This window comes from Melitaea cinxia, chromosome 13, assembly GCF_905220565.1.
Source record: "Melitaea cinxia chromosome 13, ilMelCinx1.1, whole genome shotgun sequence".
NCBI classification, from domain to species: Eukaryota; Metazoa; Arthropoda; class Insecta; order Lepidoptera; family Nymphalidae; genus Melitaea; species Melitaea cinxia.
Window position 1 is genome coordinate 2,666,103 of NC_059406.1, and position 21,609 is coordinate 2,687,711.

Here is a 21,609-nt window from a genome sequence, read left to right on the forward strand (position 1 = left end):
CCTTATAGGACGTAGACATCCGCTAAGAACGGATTTTACGAAACTCGACCCCTAAGGGGGTAAAACGGGGGTTGCAATTTTGTATGAAAGTCCTATTTTTTTGAAGTAAGAGACTTGAAATTTAAAATGTAAGCTCTATAGATGATAAGAAGGCGTACAAATAATGTATCTTAAGAAATCAACCCCCTTTTGGGGTTAAAACGGGGGATGGTAGGTTGACTCACTGATCACGAAATCTCCGAAACTATAACACCTACAAACTTGAAATTTGGCAGGTAGGTTTCTTATAAGGCGTAAACATTCACTAAGAGATAATTTTACGAAACTCGACCCCTAAGGGGGTAAAACGGGGGTTGCAATTTTGTATGAAAGTCCTATGTTTTTGAAGTAAGAGACTTGAAATTTAAAATGTATGCTCTATAGATAGTGAAGAGGTGTTCAAATAATGTATCTTTAGAAATCAACTTTAGTTAAGAATCCCCTTAACGGATCTTACGATATTCCACCGCTAAGGGGATTTAATTGGGGTTGATAGTTTGTATGAAACATATACAGCCTGAAAACAAAACTAAAAATGTGGTGTATAGAGAGGTTTTATAAAAATAACTATTAAATTATACTACATCGGCCTTTTAAAAAGTTACTCAGTTTGATAAGCATTTCAAGTGACTGAAATAAAAAAAAATTGCATTCACCATCTTAATAGTAATGCATATCTTCATTCGTTAAGATTTTGATGAGAGTTTCACTGGAAATTTACCGGGAAAACTTTGTGACACACTAATTTCAACGCGGGCGAAGCCGTGGGCACAGCTAGTACTCATATAACAAAGTTCAAATTTAGTATGTCAAAGACGTACAAAAACATAATTAATCTAATTTAATATAAACACACACAAAACAAGCGAATCATGAGAAATGCTACTATTATTATGTTCGACTTCAATATAAACTTAAAATAAAAACATTTTCATTTAGAAAAGTAACACAGTAACTTTAAATTTAAAAAAAAATGAAATTGACATAAAAAGCTTAGGATACAGCAAATTTAATCAAGACAAAATTCACTTCTGACTTCAAGAAATACTTAAGTTAAGATTTTATGAGGATATCTCTAACTTCATGTTCTTTGTAAGGAATCCATTTTATTTCAAGACTCCATGTTTATTGTCTGTCTTAACCGAGTTCATTCGCCTTTAAAATCATGTACATGGCCACTGATTGAATCGTTTTATTGTCCTACTTAAAGAAATTAGATTCTAGTATCTTAACCGCTTTTAGTTGTCTCCTTAGTCGTATTTTATTTAATAGCTATAGGGTCATTTGGTTTAAATACGAGTAGTCTGCACTAACATAATTAAGTTTAAGTTAGTTTTAATGGTTTAGAATTGCCAATTCGTATTGAAATATATTTTTTTTATTATTAAGAGCTGGTGGCCAGTGCTGGTACTAACTTTAGCTTCGGTTATCGCTTACCATCTGGTAAGCCGTACGCTTGTATGACGACCTAGTTGTATAAAAAAATATTGGCTTTTTTATATAAATAAATTTATTATTTTTTAATTTTGAATTTAATATAAATCTCATTTGTTTATCCCGTGACTGTAAAAAATCACGATATTATTTAGTGGTTTTTTACTAAAATAAATCACGAATAGGGTTCGAACACGGGTTGGCTCACACAACAACCAGCTTTTGTGATCTTTGTGCTTACCCATCGTCTATTTTGAATAAATAATTCAACCTCTAATATTCTACTGCTGGGAAAATGCCTATTTCTCCATATAAAGCATGGATCGGACTAAAATCCCCCAGGCTGCTCCACTGTTGGATTGCCAGATAACTTCTACCACAAATAACGATCGCTACTCAAGTATATCCATACTATCATACCATCTACATATAATACTTTATCAAAAATATTTACGTAAACATACATAAAGAATATTTACGTAGACAAACCAATTAAGGGGATCTTTGTGACAGAAATAGACGGCTATACAATTGCTTTTAGACTTTTCTGTCACTATCTATAGGTTTATTTCAGTATCACTTAAGGTAACTAAATTAGATGCGGTTACAGTTGTGGTCCGAAGGTTTATGTTTAAATTTGATGTTGGTTTAATGTTGATACACCGTCTAGAAATGGGTGTCTATAAATAAACCTATAAGCCAGTAATGAGATCGTTTTGTTCTCATGTACGTATAATAAATAATTATAGCGTTACATTTCGAAAGGGATATCAAATAAAATCAAATATTACTTCATTTTTTTTTTGTATTGTCATTCAATTGATTTAATTAAGCTAATTATTATTATTATTTAATAAAAAATTACTATTTTTACATGCTCATTATTTTACGACAATAAGCACCAAATAAATAATATATTCTGTATAATAATAAAGAATATCGACGATATTACGGGTATCCGATAATTTAAATAATAAAATCATAATTCAAAGTTAACAAGTTAAGCTCACGTTTCTTTTCTCCATTTAGGTGTGAAGTTTTTTCTCAAGGTCTTGATAATTAAAAAGTAAGTGTAATACTACACTATTAAATTATTTTTTTTGCTTCGTCTGCGACTGCACAACTAGCTTCAAAGTTTTCTTGTTACATTTTAAAGCCAATTAAAACTTTGTTTTTTAATTTCATTGAGCATTTTCAAGTATTTTAGGGTAAATTGAATTTGATTTGAAACACTCTGTAAATACCTAACTACACAGGCATCTCTGTCATAGGAAAGAAGTTAAATGTTGTTTCTTATTAAAAAAGAAACTGTGATGATTCCGTTACTATGAAAAAGAGTAAAAAATTTCTCTTCTAGAAGATGATTGGGATTTTTAACATTTGTGAGGATTTTTCTCAACTTATTAACAGCCATTTGATTCTACATGGAACCCATTACATCTTAACGCAGCTATTACAACTTCATTTGAAGTGTATTGGGTTTTACGGCAAATGTTTGTATGGACCATACAGATGATTGTCGGTTTATGTTTGTATTTTTATGTGCTAATTTCCGATATTCCGAACACAGAAAACTGCTACTAATGGGAAGTTAAGTGTCAAGCTTTAATTTATTTATTTTATTATTATCCATTTCATTTAAGAAATACTACTGAAAACCAGGTTTTTTTTTAATAAAATATAATACCCTACTTAGCTTTATAAAGAGACTAGCTGTGCCCGCGGCTTCGCCCGCGTAGAAATCAGTGTATCACAAAGTTTTCCCGGCAAACTTCCAGTGAAACTATTATCGAAATTGGTTTAGCTGTTCCGTAAACCTTTCTCTCCAAGCCCTCTCTCCATTGGTGAAATCGCATGAAAATCCGTTTAGTAGATTTTGAAGGAATCTTTCATATATACTTTTGGGGACTCTGTTTTATAATACACTAAACTACGTCCGCGTGGTTATGAAGATATGCATTACTATTAAGATGTTTAACGCAAATTATTTTTTTATTTCAGTCACTTGAAATGCTTATCAAACTGAGTAACTTTTTAAAAGGCACAATTTAGTATAATTTAATAGTTATTTTTATAAAACCTCTCTATACACCACATTTTTAGTTTTATTTTCAGGCTGTATATGTTTCATACAAACTATCAACCCTAATTAAACCCTCTTAGCGGTGGAATATCGCAAAATCCGTTCTTAGCGGACGTCAACTAACTATAATCTACCTCCCTGCCTCATCTTTGTCCATCCTGGATGGATGGACCATCCAGCGGTTATTAAGTTCTCGTGATGAGTGAGTCAGTGACATTTCTCTTTTATATATATATAGATTACGATGCATTATTTGGACACCTTCTCGCTATCTATAGAGCATACATTTTAAATTTCTTTTAGTCCTAAAACATAGGACTTTCATACAAACTTCCAACCCCCCGTTTTACCCCCTTAGGGGTCGAGTTTCGTAAAATCCGTTCTTAACGGATTTCTACGCCCTATAAGGAGCCTTCCTGCCAAATTTCAAGTTTGTAGGTGTTATAGTTTCGGAGATTTCGTGATCAGTGAGTCAACGTACCATCCCCCGTTTTAACCCCAAAAAGGGGTTGATTTCTAAAGATACATTATTTGAACACTTTCTCACCATCTATAGAGCATACATTTTAAATTTCAAATCTCTTACTTCAAAAACATAGGACTTTCATACAAACTTCCATCCCCGTTTTATCCTATTAGGGGTTGAGTTTCGTAAAATTCGTTTTTAACGGATGTCTACGTCCTATAAGAAGCCTACCTGCCAAATTTCAAGTTTATAGGTGTTATAGTTTCAGAGATTTCGTGATCAGTGAGTCAACCTACCATCCCCGTTTTAACCCCAAAAAGGGGTTGATTTCTAAATATACATTATTTGGACGCCTTCTCATCATCTATAGAGCATACATTTTAAATTTCAGGTCTCTTACTTCAAAAACATAGGACTTTCATACAAACTTCCAACCCCCGTTTTACCCCCTTAGGGGTCGATTTTCGTAAAATTCGTTCTTAGCAAATGTTTACGCCCTATAAGGAGCTTTCCTGCCAAATTTCAAGTTTGTAGGTGTTATAGTTTCGGAGATTTCGTGATCAGTGAGTCAACGTACCATCCCCCGTTTCAACCCCAAAAAGGGGTTGATTTCTAAAGATACATTATTTGGACACTTTCTCACCATCTATAGAGCATACATTTTAAATTTCAAGTCTCTTACTTCAAAAACATAGGACTTTCATACAAACTTCCGACCCCCGTTTTACCCCCTTAGGGGTCGAGTTTCGTAAAATCCGTTCTTAGCGGATGTCTACGTCCTATAAGGAGCCTACCTGCCAAATTTCAAGTTTGTAGGTGTTATAGTTTCGGAGATTTCGTGATGAGTGAGTGACCTTTCGCTTTTATATATATTATAGATTTCCGACAATTTTAACAATAAAACCGCTTATTCTACATTTCTCTCTTAAACATTTTTACTCTGTATTTGTAAGATATCTTAATGTGCAATAGAGAATACTTGTGTTAATTATTTATGGTTTTAACAATAATTACATTTTATATTACAACCACACTTACCAAATACCACTGCTCCTTAAACAAAGGGTCTGGAAATGCCATCGGCGTATCGCGCATCACGTGTCGAGGGCGTTGATTTCTCTTGACTCTTCGTAACTCTCGCTGCTGCATCACCCATCTTACCTACGAATTGAAGTTTTTGATTAATTTTTATTTAACCTTAGCTCACCCATGATGTATTGACTTGTGAACTGTAAAACTTTTAAAGTTTAAATAGTCGTTCGTTTTTCCAATTTTCTGCTCCATTTTCCTATATTTTCATTTCGCAAATAACTTATACCGACTGTTAGGTCTAGCCGTTTTCGAGTTTATGCTTAGCAACACATTAAATGATTAATTTTTAATAAAAATCACATACTTTTTACTTATTTTTAACTTAGAACATTTAAAAGTTTTCTCGATGCCTTCTGAAAATACATACCAAAGATAGAAAACGATATGCAGAAGAAAATTTACTATAATTTTGCAATCAACTTGTAGACACTTTAGTAAATTCTCTAAAATACTAACAAATGAGAAGACATACTAAATTAATTAAATTGCCGTAACTATTAGAATTAATTAAAATTCTAGATAATTTAGTTACTATAACTTAGGTCTTTCATTAATTAGATACCTCAAATAATTGTGCCTAACACTGAACAATATAATCCAAGTATACATTTGAAGAAAGTATCTTGAAATTGTTTAAAGACCCCTTGATTGGTAGAAAGCTAGTCTTCTTCATAAATATTCGAAATGAATGTAATCAATTCACGTTAAATTAATTCAGCTAACGTAGAATGAACACGTATAACTCATTATGGTCACGTGTTTAAAACAATTACATTTAGAATGGAAACATTCTTATAATAGTTTGAAAATTCTTTATTTAAAGTGTAGTTATTGCATATTGTTACTTATATTTTATCTATACAAATAAATAAAATTGGAGTGTCTATTTGTTATATTAAAATAATCGCTTTTTACTAAATGAATATGGACGGTACATATACCATAATGACATTTTTTTTAAATTTTTGTCTATCTGTCTGTCTGTATGTTTGTTTCGGCTAATCTCTGAAACGGCTGGACCGACTTTTACGAAACTTTCACTGGCAGATAGTTGATGTAATAAGGAATAGCTCAGGCTACTTTTATTTTAGATATATTTTTATTTTGCAACTCTGCGAGCTAAACAAGATTTTTTTAATACCACGCGAACGAATATTATTGGTTAAAAGATGGTTTTTCTAATTTAATTATCACAATGTAGTGACATCTGTCTCGAGACATACAAACTAAAGAAAACTGACCTATCCTACATCGCGCTATCAAAGTTATCAGAGTAATTGAGTATATATACCCGACAACAACCGTCGGGGCAGTAGCCCACCATACACAATACCCGTCTGGTCGGAGAATCCTCCCTTTGCGTTGGCGGACGAGGACCTGAACACCTTGTTCCTCCGCATCCCCAAAACAATAAACAGAAAAATGGCAATAAAAATTTGATTTGCTTTATTTTTAGGTTAAGTTATTGTAGGCTTATTCCTAAGCTAATTAATCAAGCCAGTTTATTATACTACAACTTAACAAACTAACATAGTTTTATTATATAATATTCATACATCAAAAGATATATACAGAATTAAAGGTGCTCATTAATACACCTACCAGCTGCGTAAAAGAGATTGCACTTAAAAAGAGAGAAATAAAAAGATTCAAAGTAAAAATAACAGCTATCAATGTAAATACATAATTTCAGTATGCAAAAATTTATACAACATCACAAACAACAGAAAAGTAAAATATAAATATAACTTAATAAATGTTTTAGCCAAGCATAAATGATTACTACAAATTATAAAGAAATCCAAAAAAATAATCAAATCAAGCTATAAAATTGTTACATTAAAATAAAAAAAAATAAAAAACAAAATATTGATCGGATAGATAAATAATTGTGTATATAATAGATAAATAAATGTGATAATAATTGTGCCTGCATGGCAAACGAAGAAAAACCGACTTCAATTATATCGACAAGTAATACAACGTAGATAGACGAAAAAATAGTCAAGTAAATACGCATAATCACAGATTACTCCAAAAGTTGTAATCAGATCTCGATGAAATTTAAATATGACCACATGATAAACATCGGCTTTCGATTAAATTAAAAATCATCAAAATCGGTACACGCAGTAAAAAGTTATGCGGATTTTAGAGGGGGTCCTTCGATTTCTCTAGGATCCCATCATCAGATCCTGGTTTACTTACCATGGTACCAAACTAGGGATATCTCCTTTCCAACGAAACAAGAATTATCAAAATCGGTTCATAAACGACGGAGTTATCCCCGAACATACATAAATATATATATACGGTCGAATTGGCTAAGCTCCTCCTTTTTTTGAAGTCGGTTAAAAAAACAAACTGTACTACATTAACCCTAAAGAAGAAAACAAGTTAAAATATATAAAAAAAACTTATTTACTTTTCCGGCTTTATAGGCTGTATATTAGACCTTTGCCTATGTACAACGGAATCTATGTACAAGATAGACAAATTATCAACTTGTCACCTTTTAATTAGTCGATTTACATCTAATACTCCGATAATCTGATTAATTTGTAATCATTATTAATTTTTCGTATACCTACTAAAAACGCAAATAAATCCCTAATTAAATGAAGGTAGCTATAAACAAATTTGTAAGTATAACAATGTGATTGAAGTATTAAGGAAACAAGTAAATAACTATAACAATGACTAAAGACAACAACACAAAGCGAACAACCATGAAATGTATAAAAAAGTATTAAAAAAAAATGTATCTAAATGTACCTATTTCTTTGCAACTTTCTAGGGTAATTTTATTAATTCATTTTAATATAGGAAGCTCAGAAAATAGGTGTTTACTTACGTCTACCCCCATAAGAAATTTCGTTCCAATATTATATTATACATATTAAAATATTATCATTTAAATAACACTTCTATTTATAAATACTTATTGCACACCGATTCAGAACGTATCGAACACTAAACTCCCTGAAGCAAAGCAGGTTCAATTTAATCTGACAAAACTATAATATATAATTATATATTCGTAAGTATATAGAAAAAAAAATGCAAAATACATAGAAACAATGTTCCAAAGTTAAACAAAAGAACCGCTTGTTTACGATAACTCACTTTGTAACACCGATATCATTTATTGAATTTGCGATATTCAATCGAAAGGCCTCAGATCTGATTGATAGGTATACTCCCTAAGCGGAAACGATGGTTATTGAATGATGAACGAATTTGTTTATCATCGGAATCGTGAAAGTAAACGCCGTAGCCAAGAATCACTCAAATTATACCCCACACCAGTAAGCTTGTTTTCATTTTGATAGAAATAATTTTAGTGCTAAAAATGTTTTTGTTATTGTTCGGAAGAGAGAAACGAGTCCTCCATTAGAGTATTGTAGTATATACAAGAACTATACCCGCGACTTCGTTCACGTTTATACTTTTTTATATTCATTCCTTTATTACTGGAAAACTGTACGAAGTTTTAACACGATGCATGACCAAGGTACAGACAAACTCATATCAACAGAAAAAGCCTAAGGTAATTTTTAGCTTAATTAATAAATATAAAATGTTGGTAACATTTTTTCGCATCTTGGAATATGAAATCTAAAACATAGGTTATTAAAATTGATAATTGAAATAAGTAATATAAGAAAAACAGACTACTATCTCTTGACACGAACGAATTACGTCACGATAATTTAGTAATGACTAAGCTAAAAAGGACATTTGAAAACGCGTCACATAATTCACTTCGAGGTTAATGAAAAAAGTAAAACTTCACATAAATCTTTAATGAACGGCTGTAAAGACTCTGAAGTGGAAACTGACTAAGTGCAGTTTTTTCACATTCTAATTAATATAACCCTTAGGCATTTAATATTTAAAATTTTCTTTGCTATAAAATAACGACGAACTTAATTAAAAATTAATGTTCCGTAAGTGATTGTACTCTATCCACGGTTTACCAAACACCACTTTTCCTATAAAGGAGTTATCAGAACTCAATTCATCACGCTGCTCTACTGTGGAGTAATGAATAAATATTTTATGTTACGAAAAATCGCCAAATACATGGCTTGATAGATATACATATATTGTCACGAGCAGGATTGAACCTGCAACCACCAGCACAAAACGCTTTGTTGTAATCAAATTGAAATGGAAATTTGTTCTCTATTAATCTGGAAACGTTATGCACAATATGTTCCAATAATTATATTTGTAGTATATTTAGTTCTGAGTGTAAGTAAACGTTGAAGGTTCTCCACAAAGCTCGGCGATGAGGTAATTGCCTCATTTCATGCTAGCGAAGCCAAGAATAAAAGGTGAAAACTACTACGGATACGTATAGAAAATAGGTTATATAATTCTAGTTAGCTGGATTTTATAATTATATTAAGTAGACTGCTTAGTACCCAAGCTCTGACTAAAGTTTAGTTAGTAAAATTATAATTTGATTTACCTCAGCAAAACTATAGCTCGTATGTGCCTTCATTAGGGATACAGAAATTAAATTGCGTCATCTCAATCCTTTCAATTTTACTTTTGTTTATTTATTCAATGAAAATTTACAAATAAAAAAAATATTTACAATAATACTCATTTAGACATAAAAAGTTTTATTAATTTGTTGCGTAGTTCGTATATAAATAACAATTATTCTTTGATTGAACTTGAAGAAAAAATATACCGACATTATAATAAGAAAATGAATAATGAAGCGTCTCTCGTTGTTCTAGATTTAATATCTACTTTTTGGCCATACACGTCGTTTTAACATGACTCAATTTTACGTTACTATTTGAGATCAAAAATGCCTTTATTGTTAAAAAAAACATTAAAAATGTATCAACTGCAGACTTTATCGTTTAGTAGCAAACAAGTCCACACAGTGTTAGCAGACAAATAACTTTAGATTCTCCTCAAGTAGTCAAAGCTTTTGACAGCTAAGCCGTTGCTTGTGTCTAACAGAGCGTGTAATAACAAGATAGCGTGTAGCATCTTCAGATAACTTCAACCCGAGGAGGAATCAATGCTTCGGAATGGATCGAAATGAGAGAATAAACCAATCATGTAAGGCAGACATTTGAGCACATTGGAGTACAAATTCTTGAAGTAACTCTGGATAACTATCACGGTACTGATTTTGTTATAAACTTAAGAGGTAGAGTAGAGCCTGTGATAAAAAGAAACTAATACAAAATATCTACATCCAAATGTCATGTTTTATTCATGTTTCTCGTACATTTAAAAGATAAAAATGAAAGTTGTACACGTGTTATTACGAAAACGACTAGCTTAGAACTTTTGCACAAATTAAAGTTAAACAAGTATATTTACAAACAACATACAAACATACACACACACATACTAAAGAACGCGTACCAAAATATTATATAATATGAAATATTTAAAGGTTTAAGCATAAAGCTTTATTTATGTTTTGAAAAACGGTAAGGATCTGCGAGAATAAACACCCAGAACTGAAGCAAATATTTATACAAATACGAATCCAAATATCCGCTCAAAGCGAGAACCAAAACATCTGCGTTAATAGGACATTATTCACCGCTATACCAGAAACAATTTTTCTAACATATTAAATAGTTAACTAATATAATTTTTATGCCGTGTGGTGTCGGCCGAGTAGAATAGCACCACCCTCTTTCTTCCCGTGGGGGTCGTAAAAGGAAACCGAGGGATAAACCTAACTCAAAATCGTCAGGGTCCTGAAGAAGGAAAACTTCATTTGAAACCCGGAATGGGGTCTCCGTCAAGCATTCGTGGCATAGCTCTAAAATGCGAAAGACTCCTTAAGTTTTGTACGCCTAACTAAACCAATAAATATTTTAGAGAACCAAAATTCTATTCGAACGTAGCTCTTTCCTCCTACGCAAACGAACTATACAACTAACATTATAATCAGCATTCTATTTAATAATTTTGATTATACGTATCGCCCCTTTTATGTGGAGTCAAGAAGTTAAATAGTATGTTCGCTTCAGCCTATAATATCCCACTGCTGGGCATAGGCCTCCTTTCTCCATGTAGAAGAAGGAAGCTTAATACACCACGCTGCTCCAAGGTGGTTTGGCGGATATAGTCCCTACTATGTAACTAGTAACGATCGCTATTAGGTGTACATGATAACAACCGGGACCGACTGCTGACTGCGCAAACACCTAGAAACGGCAAACATCTTTATAGCCAATAAAAATGTTTGTCATGTGTGAGGATCGAACCCGCAACCGCTAGCGCAACAGCCACAAACCAGTGCTGTGACCGCTGTGCCAACGCGTCGTCCAATAGTATGTCCATAGTTTTCTTATATAAGTAGCTATAATATGTTATTCTTATAAGAAGAATAAAAAATTTACTCACAAAATAAAATGTTAACGATCAAACTTGATTAATAATTTATATATAACATGTAACAAATATTTCACAACTCAGAGTAGATACTGAGCTACTATTTTTCCCGTTATCACTTAGTAAAGATTATAATGTGCTACTGTAAACAATAAAAGGTATCATATATGTTATTGTTATCCAATAGCTATCAAAGGTTCGCAGTCGACTCTTTCCAGCCTCTTTGGCTACGCTCGGCTAACCGTGTTCACATTTTCACGGCTGCCCAATTTCAAAACACAGTAATTGACAAATTTTTTGAAATCGATTTTTTAGCATTTTTCGTTCCAATGGCGCCTGAACATGATTCGATTATAATTATAAAAATTTAATTGTTGTCCCTTACTGTGTTTTGAAATTAGGCAGCCGTTTAACTTTGTAACACTTACGCGTATTATCAACATAATCGTATTTTCGTGTACAGAATTCGTTCACCCGCATCGATTTATTTTACTTTTGTTTTACATGGAAATAAGAAAATATTTTTTTATTCGTCATCTGATTTCATATCTGAATTCTAAAACAGTGAATGTATTTACTAACCGTAATAGTTACGTTATATAATTGTATTTGCTTGCAAGCGAAAAAAAAACCAACTTCAACTACATCAGAGTTACTCACAAGTGACGGGGATTGAAAAAATCAGAAGAATTTGTATTTTGATCACTTTTTTTTTAATTTTAGCGAACATTCGTCCAAGAAGAAATGTAAGACTGAAGCGTAAAAATTTTAATGGAATAAAACACTTTCTATATTTGCTTTAAATATTTATCCATCGACAAACGTTCGAATTTTTTTTACGACGTTATTTTCTTATAGAGCTTCTCGAGAATAAAAACTTAATAAAATTTTACAACTTCGAGGCATTGAAAACTTATTACGTAGATGTTATTGAAGTCTGAATATCGCTTTAAGTATTTCTATACTTTGTTATATCAAACTGAAATAAACAACTTTAGTATTGAAAAAAAATATACAAATTTCTATTTCACAATTATTCTTCAGTAAAATGAACTCAGTTTTTTATTACGTTAAGAAAGGAAAGTAATTGGTTTTTAGTTAAGCTTTAAGATGTTTTTTTATATGCAGGTTGATAAAAAATTGTAAGAAATTTTCAGGTTTTTAAAAACTTGACTGGCTCGATTATTGATTGCGACTCTGAAGCTTCTGTATATATATTCTTTATTGAACTAAATAATTTTACGATAGTCATTATAGTATAGGAAGTTTTCAATGGCGAACTTATCTCTAAAAGAAATCTCTACCAGTCATCCCATCACCACTCTAGTATAGCGCATAATAGGATCTATTTATAATAACGCAGGATGTTATTAATTCTCAAATGAATCTATGACTGTCGTGAGAAAAAAGAACAATATTATTCGTATAATCGCTGATTTTTTTTTAAACTATATTTTACAACGTTAAATAGAATGAAATAAAAATTTAATATAGAAAGTCAGTGTCACCGTGTTTATTTTACGTGATACTGCGAAATATAGCCTAAGGCTTAATGGGGCATAATCTTCAAAAAAATGTTACTAAAAAACTTACATTGTGTATACAACAGATACTTTTTTGTTATTTTAGCTTTTTGTCCCTTTTTCTACAATAATATAATATAATTATTTTTTTTTTTACAATTTTATTTATTTTTAAGCGAAAATTCATGGATTCAACTGTGTAACTAGGATCTTAGCGACTTAATTCAACCCAGCGGGATTATCTATAGTTGAAAGTAAAATAAATAAATATATTAAATTATATGGCTTAATGTTTGTGTTATAGGTAACAACTGACTGTTAAAGCTAATTTTTTTTGAAAAATTTTACATTGAAATAATTCATATATATACACATATTATACCCAGACTCAGGCGGGAATCGAACCCGCAACCCGGAACTGAAAGTAGGGCCACTACAAACTGCGCCAACGAGCTAGTCTAAATAATATAATATAACGTATGTAAAACTGCGAATATAATGTATGTAAAACTGGGAGAACCTGATAGCGATCGTTACTCATATATATCTGCCAACTCGCATTGGAGCAGCGTGGTGGATTAAGCCCTGATCCTTCTCCTACATGGGGACAGAGGGCTATGCCCAGTAGTGGGATATTATAGGCTGAAGCGTAAAACTGCGAGTAACTGCTAATGTTAATGATTCTAAGCTATTCTTTTTATACTCTTACATAAGTATGGTTTTAGTACCTCATATTAATTAACAATTTTGATTTGTCGTAACATAAGTCAAAAAATAACACCTATATCTACGTCAGTAGACGGATATAGTCAGGTAATAAGTTTCGCACTCACCTGAGGATCATTTTTCAAGCGTATCTCATAAACTTTACTCGCGTTGACAGACCTTTTGCTTACGTGCGGGTGTGAGAAAAGATAGAAATGTTTCAAGTTCCCAATCTGTAACAAAAAAATACATAGTTGATCATAAAGCTTAGAAGTATACACAAAGAAAAATAAATACAGAAAGAAAGAATTTTTAACCGACTTCAAAAAAATGAGGACGTTACTCAATTCGACCATATATATGTTTTTTTTTTATGTATGTTCGGGGATAACTCCGTCGTTTATGGACCAACTTCGATAATTCTTTTTTTGTTGGAAAGGAGATATTCCTAGTTTGGTACCATTATTATTATATTTATATGTATTATATTCTAGGTATTCAGTATATTATTATTAATAAAATAAAATAGTTATATAAATTACTATGTAACAATTATTTGAGGACAAATTATGACTCAGTTTTTGATACTTTGTTTAGTGATACTTTATTACACAATACATTAAAGAATTTCACAAAAGGCGGGCTTAATGCTAAAAGCATTCTCTACCAGCCAACCTTGAGACGTACAAGAGTGGATGTTTGTAGGCGTGCAGAATTGGTTATTACTAAAATATACATAAAGAGAAAAAAAAACGAGATATAAAAGGGAGGAACAATAAGGTAAAGTTAGTGATAATCGTTATCTATACTAATATTACAAAGAGGTAAATTTTCTAACTTTGTTTGTATGTAGGAGGTAATCTTCGCAAATACTGGTCCGATCATGAAATTCTTTCACTACCAAAAAGCTACACTATTCAGAAGTGACATAGGCTATATTTTATTTTGATTGAACAAAAAATTAAGTGAAAAATCTTATATATTAAATTCTCGTGTCACAGTGTTAGTTAACATACTCCTCCGAAACGGCTGGACCGATTTTTATGAAATTTTGTGTGCATATCGGGTAGATCTGAGAATCAGCCAACGTCTATTTTTATACCCCTTTGTTATGGTGGGGGGGGGGAAGGGGTTTAATAACATATGTGGTAAAAAATTATGTGGTGTCATGGGACACCAGGTCGGAACGAAGTTCCTTCAGATTTTTTTTTATTTTGTTGATTGGTTTTTAATTAAGAACATAAAAGTATTTAGGAAATTTAGTATTTTAGAAAATAACAAATACCGTAAAATAAAATAAATCAAACAAAATAATAATAATAATTCAAACTATTAGGTGAAATTAAAAAACATGTGTCTTTATTTATTTTTGTCGACAGTGTAAAATTACATAAATAATTTTTAAAAAAAAATTACTAGTAATATTTTAGTTTTACAAACGTCACACAGATATAGATTATACAGTCGTGTGACTGATATTACGTCACTTCCGTTATATATTTTTCTTACGGTTTTAGTATCATATTTTTTTCAGTTCAGTCGCCCAGCCAAATGTCAAGCCTGCCCTAAGGAACTTCGTTCCAACAACGTTTGCGGGGTCACCTAGTATTATATACATGAGCAAATAATTCATATTCACACTATACAAACATTCTATCTCTAGTAAGCAAAATTAGAGATAGATAAAGTATTGAAACTGGCTGATAAATAATTATTACCCCATTCCACTTACCAATACCTCTAAGTATTAACATCGAAGAAAGTTTTTAGACTACCCTCTATAAGTAGATTTTCAAATAACTTATAATAATTAATGGAAATTCTGTCTCTTTTAGTTAAAAACCATTAAATCAAGCCAATCTTCAATATCTCCATAAATTACAAGGGAGCCTTAATAATTAAAAAGTACTTCACATCTGGAAGCTTTCATTATATTATTTATCCAAAAAAATTAGATAGTTACAGCGGGCAGTTGTATTCTGTATAATTACCACGTTAAAACGGACATAATAACCAAGCCATTTATCTCGGTTTAGACATTTTAATTCAAGCCGTAGTAAACAGAACTCGTTTTGGCAAGGAACTGAACATTTTTGGCATTGTGTATACATACATACGGAATGAAAAACCGTTGCAGGCTTCGTGAAATTGTCTTAATGGCGAATTGCAATCAAGAAGCAATTGTCTATTTTCCATTACAAATATTCCAATGAAATGTCGTGTTCGTTCTTCACCTAATTATTAAAAAGAACATATGTAGTCATCAATATAAAATATATAACAACCACTCCGGTGTGACAACACGTTCGCGCAACGGTCACAGCACTGGTTTGTGGCTGTTGCGCTGGCGGTTGCGGGTTCGATCCTCATACATGACAAATATTGTATTGGCCATACAGATCTTTCCCGTAATCTGGGTGTTTGTGCAGTCCTTTTGGGTCTCCCGCCATGCCTCGGAGAGCGTTAAGCCGTCGGTCCCGTTTGTTATCATAAATACCTGATAGCGATCGCTGCGCATAGTAGGGAACATATTCGTCAACCTACAGTGGAACTCCAACAACCTGCAACAACCTTCTATTACACGGAGAAAGAGGCCTGTGCCCTGTCTTGTCTAAGTATTTTATCAGTACAGATTCAAGTTTTTATTTCTTATATTTAGCGCACCCGTCTGTGTATATTTGTACATCTTGTTCAAATTGTCAATTATTAATAGATCAGTTTTTATTTTTTATTTTATTATAGGTAATTCATATACAAGAGAAATTGATTTAATAGTAATTCAATCAATATTTTAAATATCATTTGGTTACGAGTTCCAATCATCGACATGAAATCGTAATGGGGCATATAAATTCAAACAAATATTTGACCTACTCCAATGCTACAATATTCGGAAAAAAAGAAAAACTCGTTAGCCGTTAGTATAAAACGCAGTCCTAATCTGACGTTACATTAATTCTGAGAAATGATTGATAACATTCGTGACTTTTTACACTCGTACCGTTTGCTGTTATGACTTATTGGGTTTAATAGCATGCTAATAATTATTATTAAAACAAAAGAAAATGTGTCAAATATTATTACAATTGAATAATCTTACCAAAGGTGTTTTTATTTTATTTTTTATAATTTATATACATAAGTAATAGACAGTCTTTACTCGTAATTTCTATAAATCTAGATATTTTAAATTTCGCAAAAATTTCATGTAAATTTGACTGTTATCTATGACTGTATTAGTTCGACAAATAGATATACAATAAATAAATAATGCCATCCAAAGCTACTACAAATTAATCCTATATAAATAAAAATGAATGTTGCTAAGCGCATAACTCGAGAATGGCTCGACCAATCCGGCTAATTTATTTTATTGTATGTTCTTTAAGGCCCACGGAAGGTATTAATACTTAAAAAAAAAATATTATTTTTTTCCATTAACTATTGACGGAACGAAGTCTGTTCGATCAGCTAGTAATAAGTAATAATAATGATAAATAAAACAAATGCTTCGCATTCAACGGCCCCAGTAGGATTAACCCCTGTGTCGGGGGTCCAAAAAAACACACAATACATAAGCACAAACGCCCAGACAACGACAAACATCTATATGGCCAATACAAAAGTCTGTCGCCAGTGCAACAGCTGCGCTAACGTATATATACTCACCGACCGCTGCGCTAACGCGTCGTCGTAATGAAGGAACCTTACTGTAGATAAAGTTACAAAAATAACGCAGATTTCTGATATTTCTTGCAACGCTCACTCCTCGCTGTCTTCATTAGTAAATTGCACGCGGCGGAGCGTTATCAAGTCAATTGTTTATAAATAAAAAAATAAAGTGCTCTTACTTGGTAAGTTAATCATTCGAGATCTTTTTACCGGCTTAGATGATTTATGTATATTACGAAAAATTTTAAAAGTCGACAGATTTTTTTTTATAATTCGATAACAACCCAATAAGCTTGTCATAAGATTTTGAGCATGAAAAGTCTTTCGGATTTCTTATTCGTAATTATTTGTAGATTTATGTTCAAAATTAAATTTCTTTGATTCGCTAAAATTCTGTTAGATTAATAACCCTATTGTGTTGTAAGAACCTACTAGCGTTCGATTGCTGGGCAAATACCTCTTATCCAACAAAATACGAAGTCTCCTTTCGTTATTTAGTTTCGACATAAAAAAAATATTAAGAATTTTCTCGAACTACTATTCAATATAATTTGGACTTAATAATCATTAACCAACTACAATTTAAAATGAGTAGATACAAGTAAATATAAAAAGTCCTAGATTACCAACACACAACAAAATCTGTTTTGTCAACAAATGTTATCGAACAATACATTAATAAATGTAAAGGTAAAACAACAAATCCATAAAGTTTACCATACAGTTCAGCAATTTGTATTCGTTTAGACGTTTTAATTCAAAACGTATGTTGTAAACAGCACTTTTGGCACGGCGCAGAACATTTTTGGCAACATAAGCAGAACGAACAAACGTTGCAAGTTTCGCAAAATTGTCTAAATTGCGAATTGCAATCAAGGGCAATTGAGAATAGTCAGTGTGTTCAAAAATTTAAATCTACGTGTTTTGTATTTAACACAAAACAAAACATGAAAAACTCTGAAATTAGTTTTGTTTCGTAATCACTACGGTTATTGTCATTGTTATTTTTAAATTGGAATACGTACCTTCTTTTAATTTTATGAAAAGAACAAAATGTTAGGTTTAATCGTGAACAATAGAATCACTTCATCATCACATCACTTCAGCCTATATAAGACCACTGCTGAACATAGGCCTCAACAAGTTCGCGCCAAAAATAGCGTGAACTCATGTGTGTTGCCCGTAGTCACCACGCTGGGCAGGCGGGTCGGTGACCGTAGTGCTGGCTTTGTCGCACCGAAGACGCTGCTGCCCGTTTTCGGCCTGTATATTTCAAAGCCAGCAGTTGGATGGTTATTTCGCCATCGGTCAGCTTTTTAAGTTCCAAGGTGATAGTGGAACTGTGTTATCCCTTAGTCGCCTCTTACGACATCCGCGGGAAGAGAGCGGGTGGCTATATTCTTTACTGCCACACAGCAGAAAAAACAATAAAATACACAATGGAATGGTATTACAAAAAATAACGACTTTAATCTACGTCGACATATAAAAAAATTAAATACTCATTATAAATGATACCTCAAAAAGTACGCATTAGGTTTAGATAAAAAAATGGGATTACACGCAAAGTATCATCTTTTGATTAAAATAAGAATCATAAAATACATCATACTAATGTGTGGGTAACACAAAAATAAAATCGTACATATTAAAAATAGCATGGTGTCGTCTCTTGTCAAAGATTTTCATTGTAATATGAAACTTTGAATAGTTACGGGTCTCTGTAAAGAACTCACTATAGACGGCGCCACGGTTCGCTTAAACCGAAAAATAAAAATCATCATATCAAAAATTTCGCTCTAGCGGGTACATCGTTCCATAGCTTAATTGGCTAGAGCGCCGACACGGTCAGTCGGAGACGCGGGTTCGAATCCCGCTGGAGCGGTCAATTTTTGATATGATATTCAAAAATGTTTAAAATACATCATGTTATATCCAATAAAAAGTTATGATGTAACACAAATAAAAAAATCTATCGAAGTGTGAATCTCCTCCTATTTTAAGTAAGTTAACAGTTCACTATCAATGTATGATACATTAAAATAATATTTTTAATTTTTATTTCTACCAAAGATAAATAAGGTAATAATATTCAAATAGAAAAGAACTTGCTTTTAATATTAGATATAGCAGTAAAGTTCTCGAAAACAAATAAATAACACATTTACTTAGATTAAACATATAAAAGAAATGAAAAGTTTTTCTTGGAATCGATGTTAGACGAGATAAAAAGATTATAACAAGGGAGCGATATTAAATATTTACACTCCGCTCCAAGTGGACGCGTTGGATTGTTAGGAGGATTAAGAGTTTTTTCTTCGATTTGAGCTAAACACAAATGTTTTTGTTTGAAATACTAAGAGCGATTTTGCTTTTTTAGATATATTCATTCTTCGTCGCCTTTGCGACGGACAATTTTTAAAAATATCTTCTGTAAATAAATCTTAGTTTTAACGAAAATAAGCTTTAGAAGTTCTAATACGCAAAATATTATTGAACCATTCTTATTAGTCAACATGTTAAAACATGTTATTCAAAATTTATTGAAGAAATTTTACTCGAAATTTAATACTTAAGTATTTTAATATTTTTATAGCAAAATCATTTTACATAAGTAAACAACGCGTTAGCGCAACGGTCACAGCACTGGTTTGTGGCTGTTGCGCCTGCGGTTGCGGGTTCGATCCCCGCACATGACAAACATTTGTATTGGACTACAGATGTTTGCCATGTCTGGGTGTTTGTGTAGTCCTTGTGGATCTCCCCATCGTGCCTCGAAGAGCACGTTAAACCGTCGGTCCCGGTTGTTATCGTGTACACCTGATAGCGATCGTTACTCAGTAGGGAATATATCCGCCAACCCGCATTGGAGCAGCGTGGTGAATTAAGCTCTGATGCTTCTCCTACATGGAGAAAGAGGCCTATGCCCAGCTGTGGGATAATACAGGCTGATGCGTCAAGATAAATAAAATGGGTTTTAAATTAGTTTAATATCAAAATAACATTATCAAATATACATATACAGGTGCCTAGAATACATTATTATATCGTTTCGTTTCAAGACGTGTCGTGGCGTTATTATATTTAGCGTCTAAACCTTGTGAAAATGTGAGTATAATATTAAATGTATCAAATTAGTATATTTCCACAAAGTCATACATACACATACACTACTGTCTTTCTTGCTTAATGTTAAAAGTATATTTTTTTATAGAATCGTATTACATATAATATTATTATATGTAATTACATACTTATTGATAACTATAACCATGGATATTTTCAATAATTGTTACTGTGTTATTAATTTACATACAGTGATTTAGACAATGATAATGCATTTGTGCTTAAATTGTTTTTGAACGAAACGCGCGCGTGGCGTAAGTGACGCGCTATTTTGTTTGAAAGTGTCTATTTGTCAGTCATCAAATGTCAGTTCGTATCGTTTGTTGATCTTGCAGTCGAGATCGTTTTTACGTACTCCTGTTCGAAAATAACGTGTTAAAGCTGCGGAACGTACCATGAGTGCACTTCCCGTAGCACCGGAGCTAAGGTGGAGTCAAGACTCTAAGGTATTGTAATAGCTCTAAATAAAACAATTCTAACATCAAAACTTTAACCACGATATATCCATAATCATGGGGTTTCACACGATGGGAGTGGTACCAGAGGATAACTCACTCCTCCCCCACCCAGTTCTCAAAACTAAAACCCCATAAGTCGGAGCCCGATTGTCTATAGAATAGCCGACTCGCCAAGGTCCTCACGATACTTCTGGTATTGCAAGCGTCTGTAAGGTACGGTAATGGGTTACCATCAGGTGATCCGTACGCTTGTTTGCCGAACTAGTTTTATAAAAATAAAAAGATTATAATCGGAAAAAATAACGCCCATGCCAGTAAGAATACTAGCGCTATTGGCCTGTTAAATTGTATCTATCTGAAAAATGAACCATTTGTCCTGTAACCATGGATGATATAAGATATTGAATTAGATATTATTGATTTATTAGCGCCGTAGAATACGTTAAACTGTTCGTCCTTTTTGGCAACAAAAGTACTTGATAACTATTGGTACTTATGGTACAAAAATTATCCCCTACCCCACGGTAATCGAATTAAACTATCAAACTATATATTACAATCATATAAGTCCTTCTTAGTCGAAGAAATCGTGCTTGTTTTTGTTATCTACTCCAAAAAAATACTCTA

At 32.3% G+C, this 21,609-nt stretch overlaps 1 protein-coding gene across 1 annotated transcript in view; it reads right to left on the minus strand.

Annotated features, from left to right (window-relative positions):
• The window catches only part of LOC123659229 (furin-like protease 2), a 61,539-nt gene that overhangs the window by 8,671 nt on the left and 31,259 nt on the right, over nt 1–21,609 (minus strand). The window contains exons 2-3 of the mRNA XM_045594478.1: nt 13,855–13,959; nt 5,061–5,183 (exon numbers count right to left, since the gene is read on the minus strand). Coding sequence (XP_045450434.1) covers nt 5,061–5,183; nt 13,855–13,959 — 228 coding nt within the window. The remainder of the gene's footprint in view (nt 1–5,060; nt 5,184–13,854; nt 13,960–21,609) is intronic.